The following is a 14,683-nucleotide window of genomic DNA, read 5'->3' on the forward strand; positions in this document are numbered from 1 at the left end:
ACAACGAGACTCCTAAAGAGAGAGAAAAAGGAATAAAAAGGCTGTTTGGTTAGAGGAATAATGACATGCTTAGAAAGGTCAAGACTTAAGAGAACTACATCTGCGTATCGGGTAACACGCGTGTCCAATCAGAAGCCGAGTCTAGAACCTGCTCATATAGTCATTTGTGAGTTGTGACCAATCAGGTTCTAGGGTCTGCAAGGAACGAGAAGTAGAAGATGGGGAAGCAGCCGGTGAGGATGAAGGCGGTGGTGTACGCGCTGTCGCCGTTTCAGCAGAAGATAATGAAGGGGCTCTGGAACGACCTGCCCAACAAGATCCACCACAAAATCTCAGAGAATTGGATCAGTGCCACTCTCCTCCTCGGCCCTCTCGTTGGCACCTACACGTAATCCTCTTCTCCTTCTGATATATAATTTATCTGATTTGGTATAGAAATAGTTATGAATTTGTTCAAAGCAAATATGATCTATCCGCTGCTTGTTTCTGTTGAATTATGCTTTCAAATTAGAGTGAAATAGTAGGAGTAATGGTAATCTAATCGTCCAAATAAGTTTCTACGCATTTGGTTCCACAAAACATGAAAAGAACCCCCTTGATGCATGCATCGTCATCTTCAAATGGTTAATATTAGCTGACCTTGTCGGATGAGAATAAATAGATGTTATTGTCATTGTGGTTGATCTTTTTGACAGTCAATTTATTTTTGATTCGTTTTTTTAACATAGTTGGTGCTGAACTTGGATAAAGGATGTGATTCTTGTACTTCACCCCGAATAATTTTCATTATGGTAATGTGGTCGACTTCATAATATTTGAAATAAAGGATTTAAATGCTATGATAATATTTGATGTAACTTCGACATTGTTATTCAAAGCATCGGTTGAGTAGTTATCGAGGAGGTGAGTTGATTCCTAGGGTTTCAATCTAGACTAGAAGATCACAATTTACAACGAGGTTTCGTCTATGTATGCCATTTGACTATGTAATGTTTTGGATTCCTTAACCACAACAAAAATATTTTGTCAGACTTGATGGATAATGTGTGCATGATCCTTTTGTCTGTTTTTGAATTATGCAAGTCTGGTTGATTGGCGCTATAGGTTGCTGTATGATCCGTACTTCTGTTACATAGAATCAATGGAGTGGGTATTGCCTATATGTTTTATAATTATTTATAGACTTGTCTATTGAGGATTTGATGGTGATTACGAAATTCCCAACTTGATGGCAGTGGCTGTCAATAATATGTGTGCTTCAGATTCAGCAAATTGAGATGAACTTTTACAAAACTGAGTAATTAAAGTTAATTTGGTTATTTGTCATATGGCATTAAGGCATATCATACCATGAATTAGGTTCCAGGATCATATTTACATGAAGACATATCATGCTAGGAATTAGGTTCCAGGATCATAGTTACATTCCAAAATTTTCAAGCTTATTCTATCAGTAGTTCTATGTCTCTTGTTTTTCATGTTGGGGTGATTCTGAATAGTACCTGCCTTCTTAATATGGCCATCTGCATTAGTTTGGTGGCGCAACTTTTTTGGAGCTGTTGATTGGAGTTAACTTTACAAATGCTTGGAAACGTCAACAAATTCTGATTCTTATATCTGAGTTAGACTTCTTAGGTACTGTACCTTACTACTGTGCACTGCATTGGGTATTTAATTTGTACATTGGCTGTGAATGGTGCAGGTATGTCCAGCATTATGAGGAAAAGGAGAAGTTGGCACATAGATACTGAAGCCGATGCTTTCCCTTTTATTGAAAGAACTGTGTTGCTACCGCGAAGTGGCATGTCATGATAGGCTTTATTCTCTATTTGGGACTACACTAGCCTTGGTTTGCTTGTTTTTTCTCTGCATGTTGAGCTTTTGCCCCATTCCAAATGAACTAATTTGGTTTGTGAAATTCTAAATATCGTTCAATAGACACCGCAATATCAGTGGTGGAATAAAGTTGATTAACAGAAGTTCTATTGGTCCAGTGGTTGAGTAGTAATAATTTTTCATACTAAATTGCATGGATGTGTCACAATGGATTAGATTGCCTAAAATGATACTATCAAACACCTTTGTTGAAGCCGAGCCATATGGGTTCCTGGATGCAGCCCATTTGGCTAAAGCTTCAACCTAAGCATTTTGAGGCTGACTAAACTTAGGTAGTAATAGTCTAGCCCATGAATACAGTGAAACAGGTTCTGGCTTTCTGCACTTCTCAATAATTACTCCTATGGTCCAGTTTTCTGCTAATTGTTGGTTTTTTTTTTTTCCCTTTGGTCCATGGAAATAGAGTATTGATGAGTCCCCTTCTAGAGAAATCAACCATTAGTTCAGTTGTTAAGAACCACGTGCCTCTTTGAAGGTGAGGGGTTCGATTCCCATAGGATACCAGTTCATTGGACTTTCTGCAGTCCATTTAGCAATATCGTGGGCTAAGCTATTAACAAACTTTGAAACCTTCTAGCTCCCTCTTAGGTTTTGAATGTTGATGATTCATGTTCTTATTTATGATCTATTGATTCCTGAGTTACCCCTTAAGCATTGTAAGTAATGTTTGGTTGGTGTATTATGTCAAGAGAAGGAAAAGAAAGCTTCTGCAGCTTGCGCGAGATTGGTGCGCCGCACTGTGCTTACAGGTTGGTTGCTCGGAGCTCATGGACAGCTTTGCAACATATGGTACTTTTGTAAACTAAACAGATGTTTGCGCCAGCTTGGCACTTTGCGGGCGCGACCCTGGAACTCTGACGGCAACAATTGATATAAAGTCTCCTCTTCGCGATTCAAAATTAGGTTTTATATTTACAGCCTTCAAAAAAACTTTGATTTGATAGCTTCAAACTTGATTACTTCATTTTGCGTTTCTAGACACTGATTTGAAGCATGATTTAGATGGATGAGTGAAACTTGGTTGTTTTGGAGAGTTATTTAAAGTCTTGTTAAATAGGGTATGATGGATTGTCATCTTCAAGAGATCCGAACTTTGTCTTTTGTTGCAACGTACTGAAGTCTTGGTGGATTCTGAGTAACAGTGTTCAAGTAACAATAAGTTATATTTAGGTGCATTGTGGGTTTAGATTTGAGGTTTTAGTTGAAAAAGGTTTTGGGGTTTTCTCCCTAAATTTGGTGTTCAATTTATCGTTGCCATTTTTGAGCATGGATTGACTGGTTAATTGATTGTATGTTTGTGTTAAGCTGAAAGTATACCGAATTTATGGTTGAAGCATATTGTAATAAGGACTTGAGGAATTTCACTCTCCATTCTAATCAGTTCATTTTTTTTTTTTTAAAAAAAGAGAGAAAAATATTAGGCTTAGCACTTCACCCGATTGAAATCTCCAATTCATGTGGAGTGTTAGTTACATATTATGATTCCTGTTTTACGCTCAGTCAATCCATTTAGCATTTAGCATTTTGGGATAGTCATTGATTATAACAACATATTTAGGGTAAAATAGCGATCATCTACTATGTGATAGATCACATGGAATGTTAGGATTGTCAAAAAAAGGCTTACATCAACACAATTTTTGAGAGTTTTGGGATGAAAATTGTGCTCCTAGTATTGCTCCAATACAAGAAGGGGACAAGTCTTAGTCTCATGCAATGTCCAAAGAATGATCTTGAATGAAAACAAATGAAAAATGAGTATTCTGTATGCATATGTTGTTGGGAGTCTAATGTATGCTTAAACGTGTATTATACCATACATTAATTTTAGTATTAGCATGATGGGTATATATCAAAGTAATCCTGGATTGGATCACTGGAAAGTTGCGAAGAAGACCTAGAGGTATCTACAAAGAACAAAAAACTATATACTCACATATAAGAAATCTGATCGTTTGGAGGTGATTGTATATTGAGGCTCAGATTTGCTGGATGTCATGACAGTATAAAATTTACTTTTGACTATATGTTCCTATTACCTGGAGGAGCAATATCACGAAAAAGTGCAAAAGAATATGTCATAGCATCCTCTACCATGGGGGCAGAGTTTTGTCGCATGTTTTGAGGCTACAACCTCATGGATTATGGTTGCAAAATTTTATTTCAGAACTTGAGCTTGTTAATAGTATTGCTAAGTTGTCGAAAATTTATTGTGATAATTATGCAGCAGTTTTCTTGCCAAAAATGTCAAATGTTCTAAGGATGTTAAACACATGGAGTCCCCTTTATGTATTGGAGCAGTATTAGGAACACAATTTTTCATCCCAAATCTCACCAAAATTTTATTGAGGTAAGTCTTTTGAGACAAGCCTAACATCTTTGCGATCTATCACATAATATTTCTATTTCTATCACGTAGTTGGCTCTCCCATATCTTTCATCTCAAACTTTTAAACTTTTCGGAGAGAAATTTCTTAGTCTCATACAACATGTCGAGATCACTATTGGCCAACAAAATATCCAACACTTCCGCATAAATTTTGAGGGTAAAATGAAGTTCATAAATTGGGGTACACAATACTTTGAAATTAGTCTTGGGCTGTGTTACAGGCCCAATGGGCTATGGTCACCGTCATAATATTAATGGGCCGGACTACATAAAAGTCAAAAGGGACCAGCCGACAATTTTCTGACCATTCAAGCGGTCTAGGGTTGACAAATGATCCATCCAAGTACTATATAAAGCCGTCTAAGAGAAAGCTTGATTATATTCGTCTTCCCTATCGCGTAAACCCTAATTCGCCGCTGCAGAGAGCGTCGCCATGGGAAGAAGTAAGTCCATTTATCTTCCTTCCTCGATCGTATGTTTTATTATTGCTATTTCCCGGTTTATTTCATGATAAGTCTGATCTCAATCGTTTTCTTAGTTTCTGATGTTCTTTATTCATTTGCGTATATAAGAGTATCTAATAACGCAAGGTTTTGTATATCGTTTAATTTAGAATCTTAGATTGTGGAGCTGTAGTATGTATGCGCAGTGGTATGTCTTATCTCGATCTCTGTGTCTGTTTTAGTTTGGTTTGCGTTTCTGTATTTGTTATGGAATCTTAGGCTTGCTGTTTGCTGTGGTTGCCTCTTTGTTTGGGATGTGCCGCCTTTGGTGCCCCTTAATAATTTGTGGTTTTGAAACAATTGCTGTAGTCCGACGTAAGAAATATGTACTTTAGTTTGTCGTCTGAATTGATTTTTGTGTCCCTTTTCCTAGGGCCTGCCCGTTGTTATCGGCAAATCAAGAACAAGCCATACCCGAAATCGAGGTATTGCCGTGGTGTTCCAGATCCCAAGATCAGGATTTATGATGTTGGGATGAAGAAGAAGGGAGTCGATGAATTTCCTTTCTGTGTCCACCTTGTGAGTTGGGAGAAGGAGAATGTGTCAAGTGAGGCACTGGAAGCTGCTCGTATTGCATGCAACAAGTACATGGCTAAATTTGCTGGTAAGGACGCATTTCATTTGAGGGTGAGAGTGCATCCATTCCATGTACTTAGGATCAACAAGATGCTTTCATGTGCTGGGGCTGATAGGCTCCAGACTGGAATGAGGGGTGCATTTGGGAAGCCACAAGGGACCTGTGCAAGGGTTGACATTGGTCAGGTACTTCTTTCTGTTCGCTGCAAGGACAGCAACAGTGCCAATGCACAGGAGGCTCTCCGCCGTGCCAAATTCAAGTTCCCTGGCCGTCAAAAGATCATTGTTAGCAGGAAATGGTATGGATTTTTATTTTTGTGACATTTAATCATGCTTTTGTGCATAACCAGAAACTTTTGTGCTAGTCCCCTGGCGCAGGTATTCAAGCTGTGTTCCTGATTTCAAACCTTTGTTATGATTTTGAAGCCAGTTTTTTTTCTCTTTTTTAAGTGTGTCTACTTGTGGTGTCTGTTGGAGGCTTTAGCAAATTCCAAAACAAATTAATTCATTATACAACTTTTATTTTAATAGTTCTCTTGATGTCTGTCAGAGGACTTACCCTCTGAAAGATAGAAATTTAACTTGTCTTAATGGCTGTTGATTAAATTTGGAAGCCTCATGACGTAGAACTGTATGCTGGTCCTCCCATAAAAGAGCCTCATATTTTGGGTCCTGCCTGCGACAGTTTACTGTGATTTTATCTTTTGTGTAGTTTACGGAACCTGTAAATTCAATTTGATTTGTGAGTGATTCCTATTTCCTAGCTTTATCGTGGTAAACATTTCCTAATGTCATGATGGTGTTTTCTGTTGATTTCACATTTTTAAAAATGAAAACCACTAGTCAAACTGATGCTGTGCTTTTAGGAATAGGAACTATGTTGAGGATTATTTCTCATTGTTCTTGTTGCCTTTGTTAGGGGATTCACCAAATACAGCCGTGCTGATTATCTGAAGTGGAAGTCTGAAAACAGGATTATGCCAGATGGTGTCAATGCAAAGGTAAATCTATAATGGGAAGCATCTCTGAAGCAGCAGACCTGTGTAGTGCATTAATTCCCACTCCTCCCTAAATTTTTGTGCATGTTATTCGATGTCTACTTTGCAGCAACTTGGGTTAATTTTCGCCGGCTTTTTATTTGTATTTTAACTATTTTCTCCCTCTGATTATTCTGTTTGCAGCTTCTTGGATGTCATGGACCCTTGGCAAATCGTCAACCTGGAAGAGCCTTCTTGGATGCAGTTGCTTAGATTTTGTGCTACCTAAAAACAGAAAAGGATGTCTTTCAGAGACATTTATGGACTCTTATTTTTCGTTTTATTTTTATCGTTGGGCTTGTTGGACTAGTTTAAATTGTGGGCATGTTAGCAGAGATTATATTTCAATTTGCTGTTTATTCATTTTTAATTGTTGTTTCGTACTTTGTTCTCAATTCATTATTTTGGATTACCATTTATGCGTTTTCTTTTTCTTAATGGGTTTTATCCAATTGTTGGGGGATGCTGTTATCGGGTTAACTTTGATTGTGTGAATATAGTCAGGTATCCATTTTTATAGAATGGTTGGATGTTTGTGCAAGTAAAGTTGATCTGTAATTGAGCTTAAGGAACTTTCATATGGTCCATGCATCGGTCAAATCATCTTATAAATTGCTTAATGTAGGGGGAGGATTGGTGGTTTTAAGCAATGCAATCCTGTTCTTATTCTGACTTCAGAGGAAGCTTTCTTGTAGGGAGAACAGTGACAATGGGTGGTTGCCCTGAAGATGGTGTACGGACCTTGAGGTCTAACACATTAGCAAATGAATATTTTACTTTGTGAAGCATGGTTTGATTAGAGTCTGAAATTTAGTTGGTTAATCTGTTCGTCCAAGGTGAAATTGAATTGTATGAACTAACATATTACAATTTTGAGTTCATTTGTTTGGTGGTCAATATTTGTGGCAGGTTGAGCTTTTGTAATGTTTTTGATCGATCTTAGTGGTGAGCGGAGAGGTCATCTCTCTTTTTGTTTGCGTATTATCGGTGGATGAGTTCTTGCAAACTAGCCTGTGGGCTGTGATCATGTTAAGATGCATGGAGCCGATGTTTTCATATGAGCGTTGAGTTCTGCATGGATTGTTTGCTCGCTGACAGCAATCTTTGGGATTTGGGGCTTTCGTAATTTCTTAAAGTTTACAATTCACATTAGTGGTGAAGAAACCGTCATATAACGAATTATAGAGCCCTCGAGTTTCAACCTTTGGGTGTTTAACCGGAAAACTAAAAGTCCAAAAGCATACAGTTATTCTGATTTTGGCATTCATCCTCAGACTAAAATGCCTGAATTCTTTAGTTGTTTTATGCCTGAAAAAAAAGTTATAGGATGCAAAACAAACAATACTGGAGGGAGTACAGATGATGGAGAAAGGACATAGGAGGGACCATAACTTGGTGCCCACACCCAACTGCAATATCTATTTTTATGGCTGGTTAGTGGTCACTACCCAAGCTGTGCATTCTACCCCAAACAGGGATTTTTTCCATATACGGTTCCCTTGTATGTCTCAGTCTGAAGCCCATATCATTGTCATTCTTAATTTTATTCTGCAATCTGTACTCAAAGGTGGTTGGAAAATGACTCCTAACTGGCAAAGACAGCATTGGAACACTTTCAACCACCCAACCATGAATTCCGGCAGAAACTAAATAACCCTCTTTAGTCTCAGAGAGAGAAAGAAGAGAAAGGACCCTACCCATGTGGGTTTTGAACATTGTGTGGGTTCTGATGTTGATTAGGAAGTCAAAAACCTGATGATCTACCATCATTTCTTTTCAACCTTTTTTTTGGATAATTCAAATTAGTCATGATGGACTTGGAACATAATTATCAGTATCAGAAGACACACACACATACACACACATATACATATATGAGTATGCTTATATGTTAATGCTGGTTGGCTTGTTGGTTAGGTAGACTGCTTTCATGCAGATTCCAGTTTCTGCATTATGCAAGAAGTAAGAGCTTTATGTGCAGAAGAAGGCCACCTCTTTGCAGCTTCTCTGTGCTGTTTAGTTAAGGTTGCCTAGGAAGTTAAAGCAGGTATCTCTGGTCTTCTATCAAAGCTGTACTAATTTGTCTCTCTGTTTTGGCATCATGTCCTTTTCTTCTTCCTCTTCACATTCTTCTGGCTTACAGCAGTTTCAAATTTCTGAAAGCAAATTCATAGCAGCCAAGTCTTGGGGTACTAAGCATCTCTATGACTTCAAGTCTATGACCCGGTAAGCCGCAATTATTTCATCTGTCACACTTTTATTTCTCTTCCATCTCTTGACTTGTTAATCATAAATTCTTCTTAACATTCCAGAATTCTATTAGAAAATTTTTAATTATTACAAAAACTCTTGGTTTCTTTCAAGTTTCTGCAATTTTTTTTTGGAACTTCCCTACCTATCACCTTCATGTGATTCTTCACGTCAAAATCCTTTAAAATCTCAACTTAATCACACATTGTATAGTTATAGCAATTGGGACAATTAGCCTATATAAGCAATGTTTTAAATACTGGATTGAACTGGCCAGTTCAACCTGTTAAACCGGGTACCGGCCAGTCCACCGATATGATTACACATAAATACTGTGCCGGTCTAAATACTGGTTTTCATATGAAAATAATTTTTTAACTAAAATAAATCTTTTAGTTTACAGATAAATAAAAATTTAACTAATATCCGAGTTCTTCAAAAGTAGTCTCAAGTGAATTTTTTTAATAATTGCCTTGATGATAACCTAAGACTTTATTCTCAAGTAGGATGAAAATAGAACTAGGGCACTCAAATAAGAAATCCAAAGCCTTAACCACCAAATCTACATAATTTTTGTTACTCTTTATCTTTTTGTCACTCTTTATCTTTGTGTCACTCAACTGGTTGAACCGATTATACCGCATATCAATCACTTGACCGGTATAATTTAGCTACTGGTATTTAAAACACTGCTACTACGTGACTAGACTTTTGCAGAACAAAAGATAATGCAACTTTCTTCTTTTTCTTTATGATGACTATTTCTTCTTGGATTCTTTACAAGAACTTTAGCTTTTATATCTCTCTCACTCTACTTTTGTTCCCCCCTTTTCTTTGTGTGTTATTTATATGTTTGTCAAACTCACAAGGGATGAATTTCCAATGGTAAAAGAGTTTTTAAGCCTTCATAGCCTAAAAAGGTGAACAAGAAAATCTTTTCTCTGATATTTTCTTTAAAGAAATCTAAAGCAAACTACAGTGACTACATGCTCAGCTAACTTTTATGTAATGATCTTCTCTTCTGATCTCAGACTGACATTAGCATAATTGCCAGATTTTGATTCTGATCAGAACTGAAATCCATGAAGCTTCAGTCCTCCATTGTGGTGCTTACGTCCCTTTTCTTACTGCTCATCACTCCCCTAATGCTTGCTGACCTGAGTTCAGACAAACAAGCACTGCTTGACTTTGCTGCTGCTGTCCCCCATGTCCGGAACCTGAACTGGACTGAAAGTGCCTCAATATGCAGCTCCTGGATTGGAGTTACTTGTAATGTGAATAAGACGCGTGTGACAGGAATCCGTCTGCCAGGAGTTGGACTCTATGGAGACATTCCTGCTAACACTATAGGAAAGCTTGATGCTCTTAGGGTCCTCAGCCTTCGATCCAATCACCTTAACGGACATGTTCCTTCTGATATCCCCTCCATTCCTGCCCTCCAATACCTATACCTCCAGCATAATAACTTCTCTGGCATTTTCCCAGCCTTTCTTTCCCCACAACTCATTGTATTGGATGTTTCCTTTAACTCCTTCTTTGGCAGCATTTCACCGGGAATTCAGAACCTGACAAAGCTTGTTGAATTGTATATTCAAGACAATTCCTTCTCTGGAGCCATACCCAACATTAGCCTCCCAATGCTCAAGATTGCTAACTTGAGCAATAACAAATTTAATGGTTCCATTCCACATTTCTTCCAGAACTTCCCTACTTCTTCGTTTACAGGGAACTCTTTATTATGTGGGTTGCCTCTCAAGCCTTGCTCCAGAATCTCCTCTTCGCCTTCTCCTTCCCCTGTTTACTTCCCAATCCCATCAGGAAATTCTCAAAATCAACATGCCACTTCCAGGAAGAAACTTGGCACAACTTCTATTATCGCTATAGCAATTGGGGGATCTGCGGTACTATTTCTCCTACTCGTTGTGTTTTTCATATGCTGTTTGAAGAGGGAAGATAGTGAAGGCAATGGCATGTTGAAAAGCAAGACTGTGAGTGAGAAGCCTAAGGATTTTGGGAGTGGAGTTCAAGAAGCTGAGAAGAACAAACTGTGTTTCTTTGAAGGATGTTCTTATAACTTTGATCTTGAAGATTTGTTGAGGGCTTCAGCTGAGGTACTTGGAAAAGGGAGCTATGGCACAGCCTATAAGGCTGTTTTGGATGACGGAACGACGGTGGTAGTGAAAAGGTTGAAGGAAGTTGTGGCTGGAAAAAAGGAATTTGAGCAGCAGATGGAGCTTATAGGGAGGCTTGGACAGCATCCGAACATTATCTCCTTGCGTGCTTATTACTATTCCAAGGATGAAAAGCTTCTGGTATACAATTACATGACTGCAGGGAGCTTGTTTTCAGTATTGCATGGTATGCTCTACCTTAACTACATTGCAATTTTGTATCCAAAAAAGAATGCACACTTCCTTTCTCTTTCTTCCAAGATTAGGGGCTTATCCGAGTGCAGTTCATTTTATGTTGTCTTTTACTGTTTGTTTTGCTTTTAATGGGTTGAAATATACATACAAGGGAATATAGGAGCAGGGACAACTCCACTGGACTGGGACTCGAGAGTGAAGATCTCCCTTAGCGCTGCCAGAGGTATCGCTCACATTCATTCTGAAGGTGGTGCTAAATGCATCCATGGCAACATCAAATCTTCCAATGTTCTTCTCGCCGAGGAACTCGATGGTTGCATCTCTGATCTTGCCTTGACTCCACTATTGAACTTTCCTTCAACCATGTCTCGGACAATAGGCTACCGTGCTCCTGAGGTTACCGAAGCACGAAAAATCACCCACAAGTCTGATGTTTACAGCTTTGGTGTGCTCCTTTTGGAAGTACTGACAGGGAAAGCCCCAATACCATCATCAGGTGGGCATGAGGATGTGGTTGATCTCCCTAGATGGGTTCGATCTGTTGTCCGGGAGGAATGGACTGCTGAGGTCTTTGATGTTGAGCTACTGAACTTCCAAAACTCTCAAGAGGAGATGGTGGAGATGCTTCAGGTTGCATTGGCATGTGTTTCGAAGGTGCCTGACATGCGACCAAAAATGGATGAAGTTGTTAGAATGATGGAGGAAATCCAACAATCTGGAACAAAGAATAGACAACAATCAACCAATGTCCAAAACTCATGATTGCATTCCTTATCTCAAGCAAAGCATGGACACTCTACCTTAAAATCATTGTTGTATTACGGTTGTTAGCATAACAACCGATGCTGCCTTCTGTTCATTGTTTGAACAGAACACTTTTTAAGCTGTTATTGATTGATTGCTAAGAATAAATCAGTCTACAAACTCATGATCTTGCAAAAATGTTGACATATTCTTCTGATAAACTTCCCTGCTAGCACTCTTTGCCTGATAACAAAATGGAACTTTTTTACGCGAAAACATTAATTTTTGTGATGCCACGGTTAATGCTTAGTAGTAAACGGGATAAGGGGCTCCCCAAAAACCATCTTAAATCATGAATCAAAATGCGTTTTTGAGTATTATGGTGTTCATAATGTTGGAATATAGTATATTTTGAAAAAAATTTCAAAATTCTAAACCCTAATAGCTCGACTTCGGAATTGCTGATTTTTACCTGCTTGGTGTATTTTCTATGTGCACAACTGCAGCAAGAAAAAAACTAGTAGACAGAGAGGAAAGGACAGTCTTGATTTCTCCCCAGCTATGTAGATTTGGAACTCTTTTGCACTTTTGTGCAACATATTTGTCATCCTCCATAAGACGTTACTTATTGTGAAGAATCCTATGATCCCAAAGGCAGCTAACGTAGCATATCTGAAGAATGTTCAAGGAAACATATTTGTCATCCTCCATAAGACGTTACTTATTGTGAAGAATCCTATGATCCCAAAGGCGGCTAATGTAGCATATCTGAAGAATGTTCAAGGAGAAAACATTGGAGATCCTTGACAGCAAAGAAACAAGACTGCCCTAACGGTGATTCCAAGATAATAGAGTTGAGGCCAATTGTAACGTCCATGGAAGGACACACAACAATCCACTGTCTTGTCTCTAGTGGATTGTCAGAAAGGGAATTTCTCGTGTACCAGCTAAGAAATATCTGTAAAACTGCCAAGAACAAGACCACTATATCATGGAGTCTCTCCCTCAGTATCACCAACACATCCCAATTTCTCAAAGCAAAGCTTCAGAGGCATGGAGGAAGGAAACGAAACCGTATTCTCTGCTCTTGATAATGCCAAGACCCAACTTTACCATTTCAAGGCAATTGTCATTGCTGGTATGGGATTCTTCACTGATGCTTATGATCTCTTCTGCATAACTGCTGTCACCAAGCTCCTAGGCCGCCTTTACTACCATGATCCCGCAACTCCTGACAAGCCTGGAGCTTTGCCAGATAATATCAATAATGCCATAACTGGGGTTGCTTTGTGTGGAACATTAGCTGGACAACTCTTCTTTGGGTGGCTTGGTGACAAACTTGGTAGAAAAAAGGTTTATGGGATCACTCTAGTGACCATGGTCGGGTGTGCCTTTGCATCCGGACTTACATTCGGATCAACAACTAATAGTATGGTTGCTACTCTATGTTTCTTTCGCTTCTGGCTGGGTTTCGGGATTGGAGGAGACTATCCACTCTCAGCAGTAATCATGTCTGAATATGCCAACCAAAAAACCAGAGGAGCATTCATTGCTGCTGTTTTTGCAATGCAAGGAGTTGGAATACTTTTTGCTGGAGCAGTGTCCATGATTGTCTCCAAGATGTTCCTAAATGCTTTTCCGGCTCCTGAATATAGAAGCAATCACGAACTTTCTACTCAACGACAAGCAGATTTCGCTTGGAGGATTGTGCTTATGTTTGGCGCGATCCCTGCTGCTATGACATACTATTGGCGGATGAAAATGCCCGAAACTGCTAGGTATACTGCGTTGGTAGCTGGAGATCACAAAAAGGCTGCTGCTGATATGGCCAAAGTACTTGATAAGAACATTCTTGTTGAACAAAGTTCCAAGATTCCCAACAATCCGAATTCTTCATATGGACTGTTCTCTGCTGAGTTTTTAAGGCGGCATGGACTTCACCTTCTCGGTACCACCAGCACCTGGTTCTTATTGGATATTGCATTCTACAGTCTCAACCTCACCCAGAAAGACATTTATCCTGCAAGTGGAATGCTACCAAAGGCCTCAACAATGAACGCGCTGGAGGAGATGTACAAGCTCTCCAAAGCAATGTTCTTGGTAGCACTTTTTGCAACAGTTCCCGGGTATTGGTTCACCGTGCTCCTCATTGACAGGATAGGAAGGTTTGTAATCCAACTTGGTGGCTTCCTCTTGATGTCCATTTGCATGGCAATCCTTGGATTTCATTACAAAGAACTCAGAGGAGATAAGTGCCCTAAAACCTCAACTTCAAATAATGAGTATTGTGGTGGTAACACCACCATGTTTACTCTTCTGTTCGGACTCAGTCTCTTCTTCGCTAACTTTGGACCCAACAGCACAACTTTCATTGTTCCAGCAGAGCTTTTCCCAGCTAGGTTCCGTTCAACGTGCCATGGGATCTCAGCAGCGGCAGGAAAAGGAGGAGCCATTATCAGTGCATTTGTGATGCAAAGCTACAGTCATGACCTCAGTAAGATTAAAAGGATGATTATAGCCCTTTCAGTGGTGAATATGCTTGGCTTTTTCTTCACGTTCTTGGTTCCAGAAACAAATGGACGATCACTCGAGGAAATCTCTGAAGAGAACGACCAGTCTACTGCTGCAAAAAATGGTGATGCAAGGGTGATCCAACACACTGAAATGGTTTAGCTATATTGGCTAGCATTTGTTACCAAATCGCCAGAACTGAAATAAGGCTTGAAGCCAACTAAATAAGTTTTATTGTTTCTCCACTTACCATAAAATAAGAGCCAGAAGAGAGATCCATACAAAGAGAAATGCAGTCTTGTACCTAAATGAAGCAATCATTTATTTTCTTTCTTCATGCACTATTTGAATTTATCGTTAATATTAATGCCTTGACTGAATTGAGTGGTCTATATATGTATGTAGAATCAA

The 14,683-nt window shown here is 39.0% G+C and overlaps 4 protein-coding genes across 7 annotated transcripts; all 4 read left to right on the forward strand.

The window, feature by feature from the left end:
* The first annotated feature begins 181 nt into the window (after window positions 1-181).
* Window positions 182-1,993, forward strand: LOC120014964 (cytochrome b-c1 complex subunit 8-like). The gene is made up of 2 exons (XM_038867115.1): window positions 182-388; window positions 1,703-1,993. Exons 1-2 carry the CDS (start codon window positions 219-221, stop codon window positions 1,749-1,751), a joined length of 219 nt encoding a protein of 72 aa, XP_038723043.1. The 5' UTR covers window positions 182-218; the 3' UTR covers window positions 1,752-1,993.
* A 2,598-nt stretch (window positions 1,994-4,591) lies between these two features.
* Window positions 4,592-6,826, forward strand: LOC120014963 (60S ribosomal protein L10). Its single transcript, XM_038867114.1, has 4 exons — window positions 4,592-4,728; window positions 5,162-5,663; window positions 6,284-6,365; window positions 6,546-6,826. Exons 1-4 carry the CDS (start codon window positions 4,719-4,721, stop codon window positions 6,612-6,614), a joined length of 663 nt encoding a protein of 220 aa, XP_038723042.1. The 5' UTR covers window positions 4,592-4,718; the 3' UTR covers window positions 6,615-6,826.
* A 1,433-nt stretch (window positions 6,827-8,259) lies between these two features.
* On the forward strand, window positions 8,260-11,945 carry LOC120014958 (probable inactive receptor kinase At5g58300). Of its 4 annotated transcripts, none has more exons than XM_038867102.1 (4): window positions 8,260-8,448; window positions 8,545-8,627; window positions 9,683-11,009; window positions 11,169-11,945. In XM_038867102.1, exons 3-4 carry the CDS (start codon window positions 9,734-9,736, stop codon window positions 11,777-11,779), a joined length of 1,887 nt encoding a protein of 628 aa, XP_038723030.1. In that variant the 5' UTR covers window positions 8,260-8,448; window positions 8,545-8,627; window positions 9,683-9,733; the 3' UTR covers window positions 11,780-11,945. The 4 variants fall into 4 exon arrangements, with proteins under 4 accessions (XP_038723030.1, XP_038723029.1, XP_038723031.1 ...); XM_038867101.1 differs by having other exon boundaries at window positions 9,706-11,009; XM_038867103.1 differs by having other exon boundaries at window positions 8,548-8,627; window positions 9,706-11,009.
* An 83-nt stretch (window positions 11,946-12,028) lies between these two features.
* Window positions 12,029-14,632, forward strand: LOC120014959 (low affinity inorganic phosphate transporter 8-like). The gene has a single exon (XM_038867105.1). It carries the CDS (start codon window positions 12,815-12,817, stop codon window positions 14,432-14,434), a length of 1,620 nt encoding a protein of 539 aa, XP_038723033.1. The 5' UTR covers window positions 12,029-12,814; the 3' UTR covers window positions 14,435-14,632.
* The last annotated feature ends 51 nt before the right edge of the window (window positions 14,633-14,683 follow it).

This window comes from Tripterygium wilfordii, chromosome 14 (assembly GCF_013401445.1).
Source record: "Tripterygium wilfordii isolate XIE 37 chromosome 14, ASM1340144v1, whole genome shotgun sequence".
Lineage (NCBI taxonomy): Eukaryota > Viridiplantae > Streptophyta > Magnoliopsida > Celastrales > Celastraceae > Tripterygium > Tripterygium wilfordii.

Excerpts from the sequence above, each read along its gene's own strand:
- LOC120014964 (XM_038867115.1), top strand. The coding sequence starts at position 219 with ATGGGGAAGCAGCCGGTGAGGATGAAGGCGGTGGTGTACGCGCTGTCG. Across the intron at positions 389-1,702 it reads CCTCTCGTTGGCACCTACAC|GTATGTCCAGCATTATGAGG; the intron begins GTAATCCTCTTC and ends TGAATGGTGCAG.
- LOC120014963 (XM_038867114.1), top strand. Across the intron at positions 5,664-6,283 it reads ATCATTGTTAGCAGGAAATG|GGGATTCACCAAATACAGCC; the intron begins GTATGGATTTTT and ends TGCCTTTGTTAG. Across the intron at positions 6,366-6,545 it reads CAGATGGTGTCAATGCAAAG|CTTCTTGGATGTCATGGACC; the intron begins GTAAATCTATAA and ends TTCTGTTTGCAG.
- LOC120014958 (XM_038867102.1), top strand. The coding sequence starts at position 9,734 with ATGAAGCTTCAGTCCTCCATTGTGGTGCTTACGTCCCTTTTCTTACTG. Across the intron at positions 11,010-11,168 it reads CTTGTTTTCAGTATTGCATG|GGAATATAGGAGCAGGGACA; the intron begins GTATGCTCTACC and ends TATACATACAAG.
- LOC120014959 (XM_038867105.1), top strand. The coding sequence starts at position 12,815 with ATGGAGGAAGGAAACGAAACCGTATTCTCTGCTCTTGATAATGCCAAG.